General features: G+C 45.7%; 1 protein-coding gene and 1 long non-coding RNA gene across 14 annotated transcripts in view; one reads left to right on the top strand and one right to left on the bottom strand.

Moving 5' to 3' along the window:
- The window catches only part of SLC6A6 (solute carrier family 6 member 6), a 108,093-nt gene that overhangs the window by 34,666 nt on the left and 51,632 nt on the right, over positions 1-21,795 (top strand). For 4 of the 13 annotated variants that reach the window (XM_052679183.1, XM_052679191.1, XM_052679188.1 and 1 more), the window contains exon 1: positions 20,222-20,430. The exons of 5 other annotated variants lie outside the window; for them this stretch is intronic. Coding sequence is in view for 2 of the 8 variants with exons in the window: in XM_052679182.1 (XP_052535142.1) it covers positions 20,925-20,955 (31 nt within the window). In the remaining 6 variants the exon portion in view is untranslated. Of the gene's footprint in view, positions 1-20,221; positions 20,431-20,739; positions 20,956-21,795 lie in introns of those variants that run through there. 4 more of the 13 variants (XM_052679193.1, XM_052679186.1, XM_052679182.1 and 1 more) reach the window with 4 other exon arrangements.
- LOC128078704 (uncharacterized) lies at positions 18,592-20,399 on the bottom strand. Its single transcript, XR_008205755.1, has 2 exons — positions 20,321-20,399; positions 18,592-19,499 (listed from the first exon to the last, which is right to left on the bottom strand). It is a non-coding gene; the product is annotated as an uncharacterized LOC128078704 (long non-coding RNA).

The raw sequence follows: 21,795 nt of genomic DNA on the forward strand, positions 1-21,795 counted from the left end.
AATCCACTCATTTTGTTCCCATGGCTGGTTATGATGCCTGCCTCCTAATGAACATGGCTTTTAGTGCTCAGATAATGAAGTTGCTCCCTCCTGGCCCACCCAATCCTCTTACATGATCCCACCTGGAAGATATGAGGACAAGATCAAGGGATGAAAAGGGGGTGACACCATTTCCAGATAACTGCTTTAGTTCATAGAGATCAGAAATGACAACGAGGTCAGAGCATCTCTACCTGAAAAGTTGATTGGTCCACACCATGCTCCAGAGTGAGGCATTTAAAGGAAATCATCCAATTCCTATCTGACTCAGTGCTTTAACCTATGCCGACCCTTCCTCCTATACTGCTGCAATATTTGTGAGGGTTCCTGGCGTCCAGACATTTGACTTCATCTGATATACGAAATTTTGCTTGTACTACCTTAATTGATCATTATCTCTTGAAGCAGCTTGAGTGCTTTTCTGTACCCAACACTTCTTTCTGCCTTTTTTTTTCCCCAGTGTTTCCAGAAGGACTTGTTCCTTAGAACAGATGAACCACGTACTGAGAAAATGAACAGGCCAGATTGTCTAGTGCTCAGCACCCACCATTGAGGACACATTTTCCAGGGAGCTCAGTTTCCAAGGAAGCATCTAAATAAATGACAGATACTAAAAGGTGGAAACGTACCTCCTTACTTTGGTGCTCAACTAGTGCCAGAGGTGCTTCAAAAAACTTGCTCTCCTATGGCTGTTCTCCTTAGCTTACTCTACATGACTCTCCCTCTGTTGTACCCTATTTATTCCTTCTTCCGTGCTTATCCTCATGCCACACTCCATCCCAGAGGTCTGGACTGGCCTCCTCCTGCTGTTTGCTGCATCCTTCTGCCATCATCAAAAGGTCCATACACTCACATTTCCTCCAAGGGGCCCTTCAGGGCTAATGCCTTCAAATGTAGAACATATGTGCGACATAAATTAATTGTTAAGGCCAGTGCTGATTGAAGTTTGGTAATTCAGCCTGCAGGATATACCATATGTTTGAAGTGTATTGTCCAAGTTTAGATTTTAAACTCCCAAGGGCAGGGACCACTCCTTCTTCTATGTTTACATAGCATCAATAAGACCAACAGTGCTTGAGTCTAAAATACATTAACCTTAGCCAATACATTGTTAAGTTTAATAATGACTAGTTAACATTAAAACACAATGGATAAAATATATAGACAAAGACATATTTTGGCAGAGATTTTGTCTTGTTTCTTATGCCAGATTCCTACCCAAGTGAATGGTTGCTGGTCATCTGAATCATAGACATTGTCTTGGAAAACTCACTCTTTGTATTGCACCATCCTGCTTTTCCCTTGTTCATCAATTGACACTAAGCCATGGACCAGTATTTAGGGTAACTTAGCCAGAGTCCACATAAGTGAGAAGTCTGGAATAAGAAGGCACCTAAATGAGATGCCAGACACTAAGCTCTGGCAATCACAGAGCCAGGCTGTAAATAAGCAAAGGAAAGCAAAGGTTTTGAATAAAGGAACTTAAGTGTCCTTCCTTATTACTTATCTCATTAAGCTGTAGTCTCCAGAAACCACATTCAAAGGTTACTGTGTGCAGGCCCTCCAGTGGGAGCATAAGAGAACTATAGGAATAAATACAGAGGCCATGTGAGCTGGCAAGCTGTTTTGCAGTGCGAGTTATGCAACATGTTAGTACCTCTAGGTATAGGACCAGTGGGATTTAAACTTGTACAGCAGATGGTCCATGCATCATTGCTGGAATGTGCCTGCTGACCTTAGGGCAGAGTCTGAATGGACTTCAAAAGAGAGACTGAGCATGCTTCAAAGTGTTATTGTTTAAATGTTCCACTAAAAGGGGACTCCGGAACAAAATATCTAGCAGAGGTCAGTTTGAAAAATGTCAACACACATAATGAGAAAACAGCATGTCATGAGAGAAAGAATATTTCATAGGGATATTCTAACTATTTTGAGTTGGGAAAGCACTTCTATCATGTGTGTCAGCAGGTTGTCATAATCTGAGTGTCTTTCCTTGTGAGCTGGGAGCTGCATTTACTTTTGTTGGAAAGAGCAAGACTTCCACACAAAGGTCATAAAGACCTTTGGAAGGTGTGGTTTGTGGGCAGGCAGGTACGCTGGGAAAGCTGTTGGAGCAGAGGATATGACATAGGTGTATTGCAGTACAGAACTGACAGCCTCAGCAGCCTCCGTCCCACTCATTTTGAAGGGAAGCTTGTAAGACCCAAAGGCTGGTGTAAGAGCGTGATCCTGCATTATATAATTGCGTACCATACTCCGTTCTGTTCCTTCCAAAGCCCATAATGCCCACTCTTAGCATGTTCTTTCACTGGCGTAATCCACAAGGTTTGGCTTCTCCTAACTCAATTCAGCGGGAATTTCAGTAGAAAAAAGATTGGGCTTGTGTTCCGATCATTAGGACTAATACCACGAAGAAAGATTTCTCACGAGGCAAACTTAATGAGATCAAGTCTTCAGTGAGAAACTTAAGATTTTGCCTTTGCTTTTGTCATTTGGCTGGGCTGCATCTTAGTTTTAAGTGCCAGTGGTCCAGCAGCTTTCATTTGGCAAAAGGGTTTTGCACTGGCTACTGGCAATTCAACATGGGTGGCTGAAAAATAATTTCCTTTGCTAGGAGCTAACAGCAGCAACCTGAACTTTCACAGCACCTTGTCCTGCTGAGGCATGCCTCTGTCTTGATGGAGGCATGTCAGAATAACACGCAGATTAAAGGCTAACCCTCCCTGCAGACATAATGCTCATCCAGTGCCGGGAAGAGCAAACAAGACCCAAGTTCAATCAAAGGAAGGCTTGTTCATTTCATAGAATCATAGAATTTCATGTATGGATACTCATTGTGACCAGCTGGCTTGGCAGTCTGGGATGAGAAGGCCATCATGCAGTGCAAAAAACTGAAGGGCTTTGGAAACATTTGAGAAAAGTGAGGTGTCCTTAAATCAGGAAGATAACTCGGGCCTGTTTGTTGAGTCTCTGTATCATGGTAACGTAACTGACACAAAATGTGAAAAGCAATCACTTGAAGTGGGTCAAAAATAGCATCCACACCCACTCTGGAGCCCTGGTTGTTCCTCTGGGTATCACCAGTCAGCTGTTAGCTGTGGGCCAGATTAGGGAAAACTGCAAAAACGTGCTCAACCAAGTATGAGCTCAGCAAAGCGTTCAGGCTTACGCTTATCTTCAGTGTATGCTTAAGTTTAGCGAGTATAGAAACTCTTTGTTCATTACGACTTTTAGACCGGCAAAGAATGATACAAAATCATTCAGTGTTTCATCTTTTTTAATCTGTTTGCTGACTACTAGGAATAGCTGATCTTAGTGTGTAAACTGTTGCTGGTATTTAGTTGTCAGAATTTAAAGTGTGTCAGTAAGCTAAAGGTAACCTGCTATCACACCATTCCCAGGGCAGAGGAGTTACAACACATTTCTGATTAACATAATTGGTTTTAGGAATCCTGGTTCCCTGGAAATGATGTCCCATTTTCTCCAACGCAGATGCACTCTGCAAACTCTCCAAACTTCAACTGTTGCAACTGTTAATGGAGAATACAAAGCCAATGTGAAATGAATTTGTTTAAAAATCTGGATAAAATTTTGCACAACAGGGAAATAAACTCAAGTAAGCCAAAGGAGAAGATATTACATCATTACTCAGTTCACATTTTTTACTCCAGTATAATAGCACTATAAACATTTTCTGTCAACAGCTTACAAAGAAACTTGTTCTAAAAGTGATGCATGGTGAGAACTTGCATCTAAATTGGGTACATCTAAATTAGACTCTGAATACAGAACATTCCCAAAGGTAGCTTTTGGTTGGAGCTTGTTGAGTAATGCAGAAAAGAATTCACAAATACTGAAAGAAGAAACACCCCCAAACATCGCAGGAGTCCTCCCCACTTGTGTTCATTGTGCAGAGTGTTTGGGGGAAGCTGCAGGGCAGTGCCCCGGTTCTTGCAGAAAACATGCTGCTTGGTATTCTTCCATTAGCGTGCAAAATGTGGCCAAGTGTTTTGCTGAACAAGGAAGGACTTATACACGCACTGGGTGAGGCCTACAACACTGCAGTTCTCGGCTTCAGTAGGTGGTGGAGATTCTTTACATTCTCTTGCTCATTTACATTAAACAAACAAACAGAATTCCCAAACCACAAAGCCCACAAATTATGTATGTAGCTAGTCTATGTAATCACAAGTTCCTTTATGGTTACTTTTATCTTCCATCTCTCTCAAGCTTTCCTCTGCCTGTATTGCTGCTGGTCTTTATGAAGCCCCACGTTCTGCAAATGTTTATGTACGCGACTTGCTTTATGCTTCTAAGCAGTTGCAGAGATTTCAATAGATGTTAAATGGATAATGAACTAGAACATAATAGAACTGCGTATCTGCAGAGACCAGACTGAGGCAAGTGTAGTTTCAGCTGTACAAAAAGTTCAGCACATGGGCAAAAGTTTGCAGGACCTTCGTTTCTATGATCTCTACCTGAACTGGCACCGGGCCCTATGCAGCTCCTGGCACAATGGAGCTCTGAATCTGACTGTGATCCCTGGATCCCAATGTGCTGTAACTAAAAGCTGCTATGATGAACACAATTGGGCACCAAACATCAAGTACCCAAAGTTCAGAAAGACTCTAGCGCAGGGTACTGGCAATACATCTGCTGATCATAGAATCATAGAATCAGTAAGTTTGGAGAAGACCTCTAAGAGTAGTCCAATCATCCACCTACCACCAATATTGCCCACTCAAAAACGTCCCTAAATGCCACAAGAGCCTGGTTTGGGAATGCTAAATGATTTCTACCACCTATCAGCTGCCACCTGATCTCTTTAAAATAAACTTGTCTTAATGGGCATGTGGCTGGATCGCCAAAGAAACTATCAAATTTGGCACCGTGCTGCAGTGGGGAAGCCAAGTCCGGGTGGGAGCGATTGCTCTACATTCTTACTCTCAGATACCCTATCACCAGGCCAAGGTTGTGCAAAGTGATGTGGGGCACCAAGCCCTCTGCCCATCCAGTGGATAACTCCTCGTTATTCCAGCCATTTGTCACAAGCTCACCCTCATTACGTGGGGGTACACTTAATATCAAGTAAAGGAAAGGGGAATGGCCGTAAGCACTTTGTTGAGGCTTTAGTGGATATTCAGCAGCGACAGCGGCATGCCGGGCTGAGAGGCACAGCCAGCAGTTGGCAAGGAGTGTGTTATGTAGCTTTGTGAACACAGACTGTGCAAAAAGATTCAAAGGATATTCCAGAGGCAAATTAGTTGCAGCTAAATTTGCCCTACTACTCCTGAACTTGCTTATTAGAGCCCTTAGCTTGAAAATTAGCTGGAACTGATGAGCTGAGTCGGAGCTGACTAAAGAATCTTCGCATATTAAGGAGACCACAGCACGATTTAAATGTGCTTGTGTCTGTGTGGCATGGAAATTCAGTCCTCAGTGCCTCCTCTTTCTACTCCCGAGAGGACAGCTTCACAGCTCTGTAGAGGGCTCCTGCAGAGAGCAGAGGAACTATTTTGCCTTGGATTTGTAAGCGAGGAAAGAGTGAAAAGATAAGTTCTCTCTTCTCTCATTGTTTTTGAGCTTTGTACCTGCATTTTGTTTTTCATGCTCAGGCATTCCCTGGCAGTGACCTCACACCTGTTATATATTCCATTACCAAAGGTGAATAATACAGGCAAATATGAAGAATGAGAGAACTATGTGCTTGCTTACTCAGATAATGAACTTAAAGGATGAAATCACCTCAGTCTTGAATTCAAAACAACCCTTTGGGATCCTGTTATGGTGGTAAAAGATACCAGAGGAAGGTGGAGTGTGTTGTGTCAATGGCAGCAGCACTTTTGCTTCCTTGGACTTCTTCCCTTATAAGGGCAATCGTTGAAACCTTTCTATCACTTGAGTATTGACTTTATGCCTTAAGAAAGAAAACTGCGGCTTGAGCAGTGGTTTAATGCCATCTGTCCCAGACCACTGGAGCAGGTCTGCTCGGCCACGGGCTGACTGCACGTTTGCCCCATATGCAGCCATCTCTACCATCATTTGGAGAGCTGGAGGGAAGCGGCTCTGCCGCCCCCTGCCTCTGTCACCCCGTGCCATACATCAGCTCGGCTCAGGCTTGCCCTTAGGGCAGCCACACTGTGCCTGACCCCTGCATGGGTGTACAAAGGTGGGAAGAGGGTGGGCCGTTTCCTGCTCTTAAACAACTGCACGCTGTTACCTCGGGGACAATTGAGCCTCTGGTGTTTATACTGTCTTTGTCTGCACAGACTGTGTGGATGCAGTCCCGGTGCAGTCGCTGGGAGATTTTCTTGCTGATTTGATGCTGCTGGCATTTCACCTCTGATGTTTGTTTTAGTCATCCCCTTCTTGAATCAATATCTCAAGCTTCTTAAAACTGCATTGTGGCTATGTTTGGGTTTACTTGCATTACTTCTTTTTTCTGAGTAAACGTAAATGGGGAAGTCTTATAAAATAGTCTTCTTGGTGCCCTACAGAAAGTAAATGTCACCTCCTTGTGACACATTCAGAGATCCCTTTGCAGAGTCCACTCACATAGCCAACAAGACACCAAGAATGGCCCAAGGGTTTGCCCTCCCAATGCCACCTTCCAGGATCCAAGCACTCAGCTCAATGTAAACCTCAAAATGTTGCTGGACACTCAGAGACATTCAGCATCTTGCACTTTAACAGAACCCAGACGTGTTTTGTGCACAACAGCTATAATGCAAGAGCTTGTGTCAGATGGAGAATTTTTCAATCTCCAGCTTTTCTAATTGCGTTACACTAATTGGTCTCCAGCTGTGAGGAAACACAGAAAACTTCTTATTTAATAACTTTTCGATAATCCTAAATAAATTGTTTGCCCCTTCTGGAGTGGCCTAGCCAGCATGTCTTCAGAAACATCTTGACAAGTAACACCAGGCACTGAAAATACTTTTCCAACCCTGTAGGCTGGAATACAACTCATAGTGTAGCTGCACTGACAATCAGACAAAAAACTCATGTTTACAGATTCCTCCTTTCCCGATTCTTGTTGGTGCCTCAGATCTGCTAACACAAGAAAAGGTCCAGTAGAGGTGAAACCATCTTGTATTCAAGAGAGACTGAGAGACAGACCTGTTTGGATTTCTTGCTTGCCTTGCATTCAATTTGAACATCATCCTGGGTCTGCGTGCAGTTTCTCACTCTGAAAAACATCTGGGAAAAGTACTTAGGAAAAACAGCACATTCAAAATAATAACAAGCCCTACAAAATAAACAAAATCCTGTATTTGTCCCTAGATCTTAGTGACTGAAAGATGATGACATAGAAGGTTCCTGGCTTTATGTGTTCTCAAATAGCTTTTTTTTCTTCAATGGCAATTATACTCCTGAGAAAAAAGTCAGAGTTGGTCAGATCTAGCCCTGGCATCTTTGAGCAGATTATTCCTAAAATAAAGAAGCATTTCCAAGCCCGGTGGTTTCGGATGTTATGATCAATGTTTATTCATTTGTCCTCTCTTTCCATGGAACTGGCAGTGACTGCTATTTCTCTATCCAATACCACTGTTATGTCTGTAGCTCTAATCTAGCTACTTATATGGTCTCCACCATCATAATGTTTGAGAACATCCCAAGAAATTTAAAAAAATAAAAGAATAAAAACTCTAGAACAATAAATAACAGACTCTTCTGTCCTTCCCAGTTTGATTTTAAAAGCCTTGAGTCTTCATGTTTGTATGTGCGTGAGGAAAAGCTGAGTTGAAGAAATTGTTTCTACCTTGGGCAGTGAGAATGATGTGGGGGAAGCTGCCATGGGAGAGGCACACGAGTGACCAGGGCTGCTCCAGGAGCCCGCAAGGTACTGGATGTGCTTCCCCTCGATTTTCTCCTGCTTAACCCCTGGCTCCATATTGTTTTACATGATTCCTGGAATTCAGCAAGTCATAAAAGTTCTGAGAGGCAGAGGGTAGATGCGGGTTTTTCTTTTGATGGAGAAAACTATTCTTTCTGCCTAGAGACAAGCTCCCTGCCCAGCTTGCAGTGGAAGTGTTCCCTCTATTTGCTCTGAACGCATTCGGATCAAGGTCAGGGTTTCTCTGTGTTTGCTTGGGCATTGTTGTCTACTATTCCTGTGGACCCTGAAGTCATCGGAGCTGAAACTTATCCTCAAATTCAGCTTCGGTTTTAGATAGTTTTCTCTCTAGAAGACTGACTAGCTAGTAGTAGGTTGCTGGGAGCCCAGCCTTATCTCCTCACCCATTGCCCAGTTTTGGTGCTCTGGACTTGCAGGCAGGGCAAGGAGAGGCTGCTGAACCTTCAGTCTGTTGACTCTGGGCCTCATCTGTGGGGAAGAAAGCAAACCCTTGTGCATAAAGTGGGCTAGGTCTGTGGGGAAGATTTAAGGGCAAAACCTTCCTACCTGAATAGAAACAAGCTAAAATTCTTGCCACGTTCTTTAAATCCAAGAGCAGCAAATGGACGAATTACCAATGTATAAAAATACAAGTAAACACATGCCAACATTAATTGGAGGAACGTGTCCTTCCCTGTGACCTTAGCCTGTGTGACCATACTTCTGCTATAAGGGATGTGAGCGCTTGCTTTCTCCCCCATAAGCAGCAGACAGAAACCTCATTTCCAGCTGCACGATTAAATTGCACGTGAGGAAATGACTGAGTATATTCTTGACACACCTTTCTTTTTTAGACCTGGATCAATGAAAAGAAGTATCATGATGTCTCATATTTGGGCTGGAAACTAAGCAATCTGCGTACTTGCAGGAACGAGATACAGTCGTCTCTGAAGCTTTTGTTGGCAGGAGGACAGGCAGCTGTCAGCGCTTCAGTCTAGAAGTAGATGCAGCTCATTAGGACAGTTGGATATCATCAGATTAGCTGGGCTTGGAGATAGGGTGAGACAGGAAAACACATGACAAGAACTGGCACCTCAAACCCTCTCCCTTCAGAAATACTACCTCAAAACCAAGGAATGTTGTAGTCGATTGTAGCCAATATCAATAGAATATATCCTAATTTAAGGGCAGACTTGCCAAATATTTCAGCATGGGTTTCAGTGCCCCTGGTACACATAAAAGTTATGGCACCAGTTCTGGATTAGTTACTGGGACTCTGGTAATGATGTTCCTGGCATAGCACTCCTTGCAAACACGTACTTTGGAGGAGTTCCCATACATTTTTTTATTGTCCACCAGAGCTGTGGTGGTAAACTGTATGAAATCAACCCAGAAAACTGGAAAGAATCAAAATTAAATGGGGGGATGGGAACCAAGTAAAGATGGCAAAGCCTTTCTGGTGCAGACTTAAAACAAAGCCAGGAATCAAATGGCTGTGGCTTGACAGAGTCATGAAGGAGGGAGTTTTAGGCTTTCTTTCAGTGCCCTTAGAGGACTGCCTGAAATGCTCAGTTCAGTTCTGAAAATGCTTGCTGACTAGAAACAACTCACAGGTGAATGTCAGCAAAAGCAACAACAAAAAATAGCTGAGGGGCAGCAGGGACTAGTTTTGAAGAAAGATTAAATAGCTTTGGCTCCGTGACAGACAAAGGTAGCCAAGGTCCTCCTGTGTGTTTGAAGGTAAACAGCAGGAGGCAGATAAAGTGTTTGTCAACATGCATGGCCACGGTTTGTTTTTGTGTTCAAAACCTCTTTGTTCTCAGCACACTTCTCCTTTCAGAGCTTGCACCTCAGTTTCACAACCCAAGCAGCAGGGAGACCAGGTGTTTCTTTGGCGCTTTTCATCCCACCATCCCCAAAGCTTCACAGAGGTGAATGGAAGGAGGCTTGGATAAAGCAAACAAACAAAAAGATTAATTTATTCCTCCCAAAATGCAGTCAGCTGTGGTGTAAAGTCAAAGAGGACCTGGATTCTCTCTTTATGTTACCGCAGAGTTGCAAAGGATGTGGTATCCACGCTTCGCCCATTTCTGGGGACACTGTGAGCAAAGGCGCGGTGAGAATGCACTGCAGCAGGCAGTGCTGAGACTAGAGATTCCATCCGAGGAGATGGAGGAATAAAAGAGGCAGAACTGCAGTTTCTTTCCTTGAAGGATATTTAGTTTGATCAACTTGTCTCTGCCTTTGTTCTTGACCATTATGAGGATGTGCAGGCAGAGCTGGCTGTTATTTCTGTGCTGAGCAGCGCCTCTGCTTACTCAGTACTGATTGAAGGTTGCTAGAGCAACATTAAAACCACTTCCTATAGAGATATGTGCTCTGTGGGCCTACACAGCTAGCAGAAGTTGTGAAATTTCTTGGAGGAAATACAACGCAGAGAACTAAGTGGTGTGGAAACCTTAAATGGGGATGTAACCACAGCCACTTCTTAGTCAATGCTAAGGGAAAATAGGAGTGTGATGCCCTTGTATTTGAAAATCTCTTTATTTTTAAGACAACTTTTATTCTGTTTGTCATCAGTGCTGAAAGAGGAAGCTCATAAAGAAAAGAAACAGTTTTCCAACAATTAAATGCTTTATTAATGGCTACTACTTTATCTGGACGGATACTGTCAGATGAATCCTGAGGGCTTTGCAATACAGAAGATCTGCACTACTTAAATAATAATTCCTGGGGTAAAGCTAAAATAGGGTGTGAAAACTAGCATTCATTAGTATTCAGACAATTCTCAGTGCTCAGCATACCTTCCATAGGTAATAAATGAGGAACTTACATCTGGGCTATTTACTAATAAAATCCCTAGCCATTTCTGTAGAATTTGCTTTACTACCCGATTATATTCATGTAATCCTGGGAAGGAAAGTTCAAAATATCCTTATTCTGGATGTTCTTTTCCTATACACTTCCTTCTGAGATCTGTGAATCAGAGGTTGCTTGAGCAGTGTTCCTCCTGAAAAACATTTGCAGTGCTTTTGATGCAGACTTTTTGCTTCATTGCCTACTCCACATCCTTGGCTGTAAAAACAATTTCTTCTGGTTTCCCCTCATACTCTAAGAATAATTCAGGACATAGGATATGCCAAGAGAATTGTGAAAGCCTGAACCAGGATTTTGTGGCCACGATTCTGCAAGTAGAGGCAATGACATTACTCCTGAAGTATTGCAGCTGCTAGAAAGTGTCAGCAAACAGAGAGAAAGAGAAAACAGCAGAGCTTCAGAGAGTCACCCATGATGAAAGATTAAAAGCCTTCTGGCTTTTGAACCAGAAGAGAAGTGGGGTTTTTGGCATCATCGTGAAAACTAAGGACAGTGTGAACTATAAAGTACAGAAACATGTGAAAGATCTCATTCACTTCATAGTCATTCACTTCATAGGTCTCTAGCAGAGTCCAAAGAAGTAGTTACAACACATTTATCCCCAGATCTAGATGAAATGTGGCCCAAAAGATGTGTTGTGTAGCTGGGATACAGAGGGGTCAGAGTCCCTTGCAGTGACCTGGCACCAAAGCTCCCTTGGTACCCCTGTGTGATGCACCAAGAGGGAGGCAGCTGTCTTTGACCCCGCAACAGCTGAATGAAGGTGCTGGACTAATGGCATGACACTGGTGACAAGAAATAGCCCTCTGACCATAAAAAAGGCAATTTCAGCAGTGTAACCTATGAGGCTGGGAAGCAGTACCATGCCATGCCCCACTGCTGACAGGTGGGCTGCCTCTAAAACTATACTGTGCAAAATACTAGAGAATGTGCAATTTGTAAGAGCCTGCTGCAGGTAGCAAGGCAGCTGACCTGTCAGATGATGGGGACCTGCAAAGAGCTCCATTGGTCTTATGCTTCTTTTCCATCTCTGATTTCTGCCCTGCTGATGTTTGAGCTCATTACTGTCCAGTCGCGTGGTTTGTTTTATAACCAAAGGGGACAGCTGAGTTCCTTCTACAGCAACACTGGTTTTTTTTTTTTGTGATGCCAATGCCATGACCTTTATTCATGAAAAACAAATACGAATGGGGAAACCAGGGTGGAGCTCCATCAGAAATGTGATGTAAACAGCTGCAAAGATGTGGCTGTGCACCTCCAAAGACATTTCCCACCAGGTATGAATCTGAGTAACACGGACTGCAAACACAGCAGAGATCCTATCTGATATTTTGTTAAGCTAATTGCCTATATCTAAAAGCAAGGACTAATAAAATTGCCAAACTGAATTCTCGATCTAATTAGACAACAATAGCTTCCAAAGGACTTAATGGAAACAAACGCCCATTCCAGGTACATGCTGACATTTCAGCAACCTCTTTCTACTGTTCAGGAAGGTATCAGGGTCCCTTCAGGAGAAGAGCTCCTTTTTGTTGTGAGAACACATTCTCCCCAGTACCCTTGAAATCTCATCCTGAAGCAAGTTTAAAATAATTCACGCTTTCTCTCTTACAAAAATATTTCCATATTTGAAGCAAACAGCTGTGATGCTGGTGGAGAGCGGCAGAAATGGGACCTGGAACAGGTTGCTGGTGCCCGGTGGGCAGGAGCTCACGCGTTGCTTCCCTGTGCCATGGGAGCAGCAAGTGGGTGCCTGGCAGGGAGAACACGCCTGGTACACGTGTGGTCCCAGTGAGCGTGTAGCTGCCAGACGGAGAGGATCCCGGTGTGATCTGGGTGGGTGGATCCCTGTGAGGCAAGCATCCCTGTTATCAGCACTGTGTGCTGTGCTTGATGTCACAGCCACAGAGCCAAGTGGGGCAAAGGGGCTGTGGGCACCCCATCGAACTGAGACAAGGTAACTGAGGGTCCTGCGTTCGTTTTGTGACTGGTGTCATGTTAACACAGCTCTGTGATTACATGCTACGCTGTATGGACAGGAATTTTACATGAAAGCGCAGTGAATTGCATCTAAGGGCGAGATTTAGGTTGGATATAAGGAAGAAGGTCTTTACAAAAAGAGTGGTGAGGTACTGGCAAAGGCTGCCCAGAGAGGGGTGGGTGCCCTGTCCATGGAGACAGCCAAGGTCAGGCTGGATGGGCTCTGAGCACCTGATGGAGCTGTGGGTGTCCCTGTTCATTGCAGGGAGGTTGGACCGGATGGTCTGTAAGGGTCCTTTCTGACTCTAATGATTCTATGATTCTATGGCTTAGTGGACATGGTGGTGATGGGTTGATGGTTGGACTACATGATCTTAGTGGTCTTTTCCAACTTTAATAATTCTGTTTCTATGATGCTGAGGTGGATGGATTTCTGCCTGGCTTTGCTCCCATGGATGTATGGCTCCTGGTGGGTTTTGCCCCACGCAGGCAGCCCCTTCTCTAACAGGCTCCATAACAAAAGCTTGAAAAAGATGGGAGCACACATCCTGCTCACTCCAGCTTCTCGTCTCCTTAAATGGGTCAGTCTTTCAGTAGGTGGGGAGGAAACATCTCATAAAAACACTGTTGTCAAGGCTGCTTCTAAACAACAGGGCAGATATGCACGCTATTAGCATACAGGGACATGCAAGAAACTCCCTCAAATTCTGCCCTTGCTGACAACACCACGGTGAGTCACGTTGGCGTGCAGCCAGGCCAGGAGCAAGCTGCTGGGAAGCACCCGGGCAAACTTTCCACAGCCAACGCCTGCCCAGGTCAAGAGCCAGCGTCAGGTATCCATGCAGGGATGCCGTGCTGAATGCTGCTGACTTTATTTTGGGCAGTGGAGATTCTGGCTGAAAGATCACTTGAGAGCTTGCCAAAGGCCCAGAAAAGGTAACTGCTTAGGAAGGCTCAAGGTCACCCAAGCTGCCCGCCTCTCCACAGTGACATCGCTGCCCTCCGGAGCAGCACTGCCGCAGCCGTGGAAGCCCAAGCATCCTCCATAGGGCACGTGGAGATGGTTCCAAGTGTCTGCGCCCAAGGGCAGTGGGCAGGGACGTGCCAGGAGCTGTGTGACATTCCGCAGAAGGGCAGCACAGTGCTCTGCGGGTTAACCACGAAGCTCCCTGCGCCGGCTCCCCTGCCCCAGCCACCAGACGCAAGCAGTTTGTTTTGCATTTGGACTGGTAGGCTGGAAAACCAAAGTGCTGTGTTTTTAAGTTTATATTACATGCTTGCGTTCCAGTTCTGTTAATTAAAATCATGTAGCTGAATGAGCAGTCGCTTGATAGCTCGCAGGGTTTATTTTAAATTTTCTCTCTATTTTTTCTGGATGCTCGAGCATTTGATGCTCTTCCTCTCTCTGCTTGCAGCGCATTAATTCACCTAAGTAGAAACTCTATCTGTCTGAACCAGTAAAAGCGTGCATTTGGGAGCAGTTTTGTTTCTTATGGTATTTTCTGTTACTGCTTGCCTACAGCTGCCAATGTAATTTGTCAGAATAAACTAGGTACTTCAAAATCAGTTTTTATACACTCTTCCTAAGTGTTCCACCATCATTTGAGAGGGGAGGGAGCAGGGGGACCCCCCAGCAAATAGAAAGGAATATGAGCATGAGGAATATACTTGAGTGATCACACTTCTTTCTCTTTGTGGTTGTGATCCATCACCTTGTCTGGATCAGTGGGAGCATAGGTAGGCTCACCACCGTGCTACTCAGCACTGCCTTCCCCTGCAGTGCCCACTGTCACCTGGCACGTGGTCAGGGCAGCTCAGCATGGTGACCAGCTGCAGATGGAATGGAAAGGGATCTGCACAGCAGCCTTAGACCCTGCTGACTTTTTATTGCTGTCAGTGCATCTGCCACAAGTTCTTCCCCATCTCCTAGCCTACGTCCTCCCATGACTTCTCATCTTTTGCATGGCCTTTGCAATGCCCCTTAACCGCCCCAGCTTTGCAAGAACTGTTCTGCTTGCAAGGCTAAGGAAATCTCTGTGCAGGCAGAATATCAAGCCGGAGCACAGCGGGTGTTCAAAATTGTAGATCAGCTGTGTCATTGCAGCCCTGTTCTGCTACAGGGCAAACAGCATCAGCTCCAAGCACACCTTGTGCCACTGGTGTAGTGCAGGTGCAGGTCTCACCCCACCAGGGGAATGCTGCTTAAACTGCCCAGACTTACAGTGTTGCTCTCAGGACTGCAAACTCGAAGTGTGGACATGCAAAAGGCCGTGCCAACACAAGCACAACTTACTTAGTCTGCACACAGAGCTCCTTGCAGCTCAGCTCTGCACCCACATGCTTCTGTCACGCAGGAGTGAGCATCACCTTAACCCAGCAGAGCCCTTCTATGCAAATCTCTGCCTGCTCTGCATTGTGCAAAGTACTGATTCCAGAATTAGATCCAACAAGATGACATTTTTCTGCAGCAAGCACATTCAGACTTAGCCTTTTCAGGCCTTGTATCTCGGTTATTAATAGTATTGTTTGCCTTCTTTTGGAAAATTGAATTCATATGATAAAGAGGAACTTTATATATTAAATTCTGATGCACAACTTCTGGTATGAGTGCTCTTGCAAAATACAGAAGTGGAAAATGTAGGGTATGTGGTGGGAAGTTGTTTTCTTTTTTTGTTTGTTCATTTGCTGCTGTTGTTGTCTTTTATTTTTGCAAATTTCATATGACAAAGCCAGCAAAGAACAATGGCAACATTTAACAGATCTATTACCTGTTGATCTTGTCTCATCCAATCAGGTGGCAAATTCAGGCAGGCATTGCAAGGTTTGATAAGAGCTTTTACGTAGCAATTATTTCAAGCAATAAAGAAATGATTAAAAGATCTAAGGAGTACATCTGGCAGTATACACATAGCTCTAGGTAAGCGTAATTAAAATAGAAGAACTTTCTGGGAAGCGCAGTCATTGGATTTCCTTCTGCAGCAGAAAGTGAAACGAAGAGCACAGACGTGGATTTTTGCACAGGACAAATGCTGCAGAGTATTTCTCAGGGACCCCTAGAAAAGAACAGTCAAACAGAAGCAACACATCCTTGTTGTACTTCTTTGCTGTGTCTCTGTTAAGAGTTACCCCAGCATTTAGCATGTGGGACACAGCTGAACGAAAATGGGTTTCTTGAATTTTTGGTGACTGACTGAAATCCACACACGTACCGGTTATTTTAATTTAAGGAAAAAGGATTTTGTTTCTTTATCCTGTTACATAACTCTGGATCTATTCTCCCTTGAATACACAAGTGTGTTTATCATTAATCTTAAAGGGAAACAGTCACCCTTCAAAACCTTTGCTGAATTTATATGTTTTTTAATGTTGGATCCCAAACGACCGGCTGTGAATTAAAGATGAAAACACATTGTTTATTTTCTAAATCAGATTACTTTAACCTCATTTGATGCACGGCTCTTTTACTGCTTTTCCCCAATAGCAACAGCAAAGGAAAAAAAAAGATCATTCTTTTGGACATGACTTCCAAAATGCAAAACATACAGCTCCTGCAGCACCCAGCAGAGCTGAGTCCCTGTTATTGCTTTTAGCTCACTTTTATGAAGCCGGCTGCCTTTCAGCTTGGATACATTCTTTAATAATACCTATAGCTTTCATTCTATGCCACATTCCACTCAAGGGTTTTAAATTGCTCAGGAGCTCTTGAAAATCCTATGGGCACAGGGAGCTTTTTTATTTCCAAATAGCTGTCAGTTAACCTGAGACACCAGTGTGACCACTGGCGCCCAGTTTGGTCCCTCTGGGTTTGCCCCTCGCTTTAGGAATCTGCTCCTGTAAAGGAGGAGGCATTTCTAGACCTGCCTGGTGTTTTGGAAAGGCTTCAGCTTTTCAGATTTGCAAAGTGCCTCAAATTAACAGGTAATTACCTCGATGTGTGGAAACGACCAGAAGAAGCAATCCTGTAATGGGCAAGCAGTTTCAAACATAAGCAAAATAGGCCACCAGTAGTATTAAATCACATTCTTAATAGAATGTAAAGCCATTGAGGCTGCTTTTTAAGAATTCCCGTGGCTTTTGGTTTCCTGGTGTGCATTGGTTCCATCCTTGGCAGATTCACATGATGGGGTGTACCAAAATCACAAGTCGTGCTTTGATTTCTGTTTGATATTTTATGTACGTATGATTTAAGGAGATAAACTAAGAAAAACTAACTGCCCAGGCTATATATAATTTCATCTAAAACAAATACAAACTAAAACTGCAACAACTGAGTGGGTTGCATGGATTAGTGAAATATCCCAGTACATAATAGCAACAGCAACAATTCTATTCCCCTGTTCAGTAATGCTTCAAATCTGCACTGCAGAGTCACTGCATGATGCTTAAATCTCCCACCAAATCTGCTACCCTTTTTTCAAGCTCATGGTTCTTTGCCACAGAGGAACCCTGAAGGCTGCTCTTGTATAGGGGTATTTATACAGGAAATCTGTGTTTGGAGACTTGTTAATGCAGTGGGTTTAATCAGAGCATCTTTTTACCATTCTTACCTCCATCCTTCTTTACAGATAGTGAGTGCTCTTAGAGTTCTGCCTGGAATAAATTCTTGCTTTTATAATTATTTTATTCTTAATCTTTATAGGTAAAATCTTTCCAATCCTTGCAAAACCTGTCTCTTTTTCGTGCCTTGGTCCTGAGTTACATTCCCCTGAGCAGGCACAGGATGAGAAGAAACAAGTTTTTTTTTCCTTAAAAAGGAAATCCACTTCAATTTTAAAGGTTTGCTGATGAGCATATCTTAGGTCCTGGTGTGATACCCCCCCTCCATGATAGAAACATGATCTACCTGTGCCATACGCTTGCGTTACTACGCATCCATGTGCGAAATGAGGCAGCCCCATCACTGCCCCTTGAGACCTCCTTCCCATGGTGCAGACACAGCGAATCTCTCCCAACTTCTGTGCCATCTCAGTAGATTTCCACACGCCGGAGCCAAGCTGGGGATTTGGCCCAGTGTCTTTTTTAAAACCTGTGACCCAGACGTGGAGATTAAAGACGAGTTCTGTTATTGGATTAAACAGATACAAGAGGTGCTCACAACATCAGCACCTAACACCTTAAAACTCCAGACAGGAGATCTGCGTGCAAATGGGGAATACACTCTGTGGGAAGGAGGTAGAACACAAAGGAAGAGCACTGCTAAGCTGTGCCTTGGACAGGTGTGAAAAAACCAGCCACGCTGGGTGACATGCAAAGCACAGCAGCGTTGTACCCTGGCTTTCCATAGCATCATACCTGGATATGCTGTAGGCCTGGTGTACAAGTCATTCAGACTGTATTTTACCTGTAACCAAAGCGGTTTGGGCTGAATTTATTTCAGTTTGGAGGAACATTTTCATGGTGTGCTGTTGAAGGGGAGACGCTTGGCTCTGCTATTCATGGCACCATCGTGTATTGAAATGAATGGAACTGAGGAACAGAAATAGCAGTAGATTAAAGCCAGACCATCAGTAAAAGGACAGTAATTTAAGGCACTGTGTACATGCTTAATATGATGCACATGCTTACGCTTTGCAATTTGGGCTCTGACTTATGATGTCGGTTACATAAGAGCTGGAGGAGGCATTAGTGGTGCCATTCCCCAAGCACTCTCCAAGCTCCATCACAGAAGTTGTGCTGTCTCGTATTGAAACAGCAGGCAGCGATGCACATATTTATGACACCGAAGTACTAATTAATATCATTGTTCCCCTCAGTTCCAGGTACTGTTTACACACTACTGATTTCAAAACAGCTTGGGCTCTTTTTTTTCCTTCCCCCCCGAGCAATTTTTTCCCCAAACACAGCGAGCAGCCACGTGCTGCGTGTGGCTGATTTATTTATTTTTTTTCTAAAGAACGAGGAACAACAGAACAAGAGACAGCCAGAGACAGAAAATACAGGCTTTGATTCCTCTAGAGAGCTTGAGCAAAATGTTCCGCTGCTGTCAGTGGTACAGCTGTGCTGGCAGGAGCTGCGGTACAGATGAGGCTCCAGCCACTACTCACATTTTGCTGCCGCTTCCTCATTGGCATCGAGGCATCCTCACTGCAGTGAGCAGGTGGGAAATGCTCTGCCTCGTTCCCCAGCCCGGCCGTGGCTGCCAGGGTTTGCGGTCCCCCGTGGAGTCTCACAGGGATGCGCGCGGATGCTGAGCTGCAGTGCAAGAAACCTGATTCATAAGGCGTAGGTGGCAGCATGCACTACATCGTGTAATTAGTTTAAACCAGTCTGTCAGAGCAGATAGCTTTTCAATTAGCTGAGTCTATCTTACACCTGTATCTATCTTTCAGTTTGAGGTCTATTCATTTTTCCCACCAGCTCGGTGCTGGGAAATCAGGGAGTGCTCCGAGTTGTGATGCTGTGGCTGTGGCACGCTGCACCTGGTGTACTGCCTGCAACCAGTGCATCTCCCCAAGCTTCTGCACGAACCAGCTTTTCCTAGAGATGTCCCTAAGGCCGATGTGATGGAATTTGGTTCCCTCACTATCCGGGTGGTAGGTGAGGGGCTCCATAGGTGTCACTCACCGAGCACCATCCCGGTGGTGTGGGAAGTTCGGGTCAGTGTCTGGGACAGCCTGACGGCAGTGCTGCAGGGAATATTTGTTCCTTCTGGCTCAATCCCTGCTGCTCCCAGCGTACAAAGTTAGAACAGAGGGATCTCTTTATCTGCTGCTCTGCAGCGTGAACGGTATTTTACCGTGCAGTGCATCTCAGTTCTTTGCAGGGGCTGTATGAAAATGCTTAGTGAGCCTACATGCTGCCGTACCCTTTATTCACAGAACGACAGTAGATGAGGGTAGAAAAGCGGAGAGGCATCTCTGAGCCACATCCCCGTCAGACTCCATGAGGAAAGCACCACAGGCTTTCGGAGAAACGAGAGCCAATGCGGGACAAACGGACAACCCGTTGCTCCGCTCCTTTCTCCTGCGGCCGCCCCACCGCACTTCGTAGCGCGGCCGAAGCCGGGCGGGGAGGAGGCAGAGAGCGGTGCCGCCGGGTCCGTGCCGCTTCCCAGGCACCTGCCGGCCGCGTTCTCCCCAGCAGGAGAGGGTCGCCCCGAGCACATAATGCCCCCCAGCCAACCCGGAGCGACACCGACCGCGGAGTCCGAGCGCCCGTCGTCCTCCCGGGTAGTGCGGCCGGATGCTTTGTCTGGGAGAAGGGCTCTCTTTGTGCGGGGATGGAAAAATAGCAACAGACGAGAAACGAAACCCTCGCGCGGAGCCCTCGGGCAGCGGGAGAGGCTGCGGCCGTGAGCACGCGGGGCGGCGCGGGGGGGTAACCGGCCCCGGCTCCGGGCGGCCGCAGCCGCTGCCCCGCACCCGCCCGCCCCTCCCCGCCGCCCCGCGGCCGCCTGCCAGCCCGAGCTCCGCCGCCGTGTCTGCGGCATGGCCCCTCCTCCCCCACACCCCTTCCTTTAGGCTCCCCCCTCCCCAGCAAAGAAGAGGCCGTGCCGGTGTTTTTCCACTCAGCAGGATGGGTGATGCTCAAAGCTCCCTCATTAGACAACAGACACGAGAGGTCAGGAAGAAAGCGCTTATAAATTACCGTTTCCTCCCGCTCGGCGCTGTTAGTCGCGCCGCACCGCTCCGCCGAACGCTCCGCACGGCCGCAGGGGCGCAACGGCGCGCAGGCACCGCGGGCAGCAGCGGACGCAGGTAGCGGCACCTCCCGGGAGGGCGGGCGGTGGGGCCGGAGCGGAGCTGCGAACAAAGGGCGGCCGAGCCGAGCCGTGCTGCGCCGTGCATCTCCAAGCGGAGCGGAGCCGAACCGGGCCGGCAGCGCCCTGCCTTTGTCCGCGCTGCCTGCGCGTTCCCTTCCCCCTCCGTGTATTTATTTGCTCTTTCTTCGTCTCTTAACCTCCCCCCCTCTCCCCAGCTGTCTCGTTACCCGGGTGGTTTTATTTCTTCCCCAGCGGTTATTTTCATCCCCCCTCACCCCTCCCCATCACCACCTTGCGTTAACTTTTTTTCGAGATAACAGTTTGTAGCGGTGTAATTACCCACTTGCTGGCGGCCCTCCAGCGCATCTACGGAGCACGTTGCTCTTTTTCGCCCTTTTTCTCTCGCCTTCCCCTCCCGCTCCCACTCTGCCCGCTGTGTTTTTTCTGGCTGCGGTGCACGAACCTCGAGTTAAGAGGCTGATACAGGCGATGCCGCATCTGATGCTCGTGGGCCTACCTGGTGGGTAATACCGCTGCTGCTCTTCCTTTGCTTTTCCTCTTTTTAATTTTATTTTATTTTATTTTATTTTATTTTGTTTTTTTAATTGCTCCTTGGCGAGCTCAAATCAAAGTTGTGATGGGTTTGGGGCTGCACAGGGCAGGGTGTGGAGCTCAGTGTGGGATGATGATTCTGGAGTGAGTGGGATCCACATTTCCCCCAGTGGTTTCAGGATAACGGCTGCCCATCTCACCTCTACCAGGCAGCGTGTGGGAGGATTTGCGAGGTTTCCATATAAGAACATGGGAGAATTTATTCCACATGGGCGAAGAAATGTGCAAATTGTGTGTTAGTTAGGAAACAGAAGACAAGCTGTGTTGTTCATAGGCAGCTCTGAGAGGGGCACAACTTTGTATTCAGAAACTGTAAAAGCTGATTTCGGCTGTTTAATAAGAGCTACGTTTAAAGGAAATCGCTGATGGAAAAAGTAGTGGGGGAAGATGCAGATAAATGCGAAGAAAAAGCTCCACATGTATTCCAGCACGGTTTGTGCCGAGGTGTAGAGATGGAGTTTTTGGTTCGTTCTCATTCTTTTAACCGTATTGGGAAAGGCATTAAGAAAATGCTGTGAGAGGAGCTGGTTACGTTGGAAGTGCTATTTTGGTAACTGCAGTATTTTTTTGCTTGCATGACAAAATGTTTTGTATTAGCAGGAAAGCGAGGCAGCCCTGTCTGTAGGCTTGTCAGTGTAATTTGGTGCTTGGGTGACAGTTGCTACCGGTTTAGTTTGCACAGAGTTGGGAGTAAAATAGCCCATTAAAACCTGCTGCTGTGGAGTTTGGAGGTGAGAGGCTTTGGTGG

Source organism: Tympanuchus pallidicinctus, unplaced genomic scaffold, assembly GCF_026119805.1.
Source record: "Tympanuchus pallidicinctus isolate F22 unplaced genomic scaffold, pur_lepc_1.0 scaffold17, whole genome shotgun sequence".
NCBI lineage: Eukaryota > Metazoa > Chordata > Aves > Galliformes > Phasianidae > Tympanuchus > Tympanuchus pallidicinctus.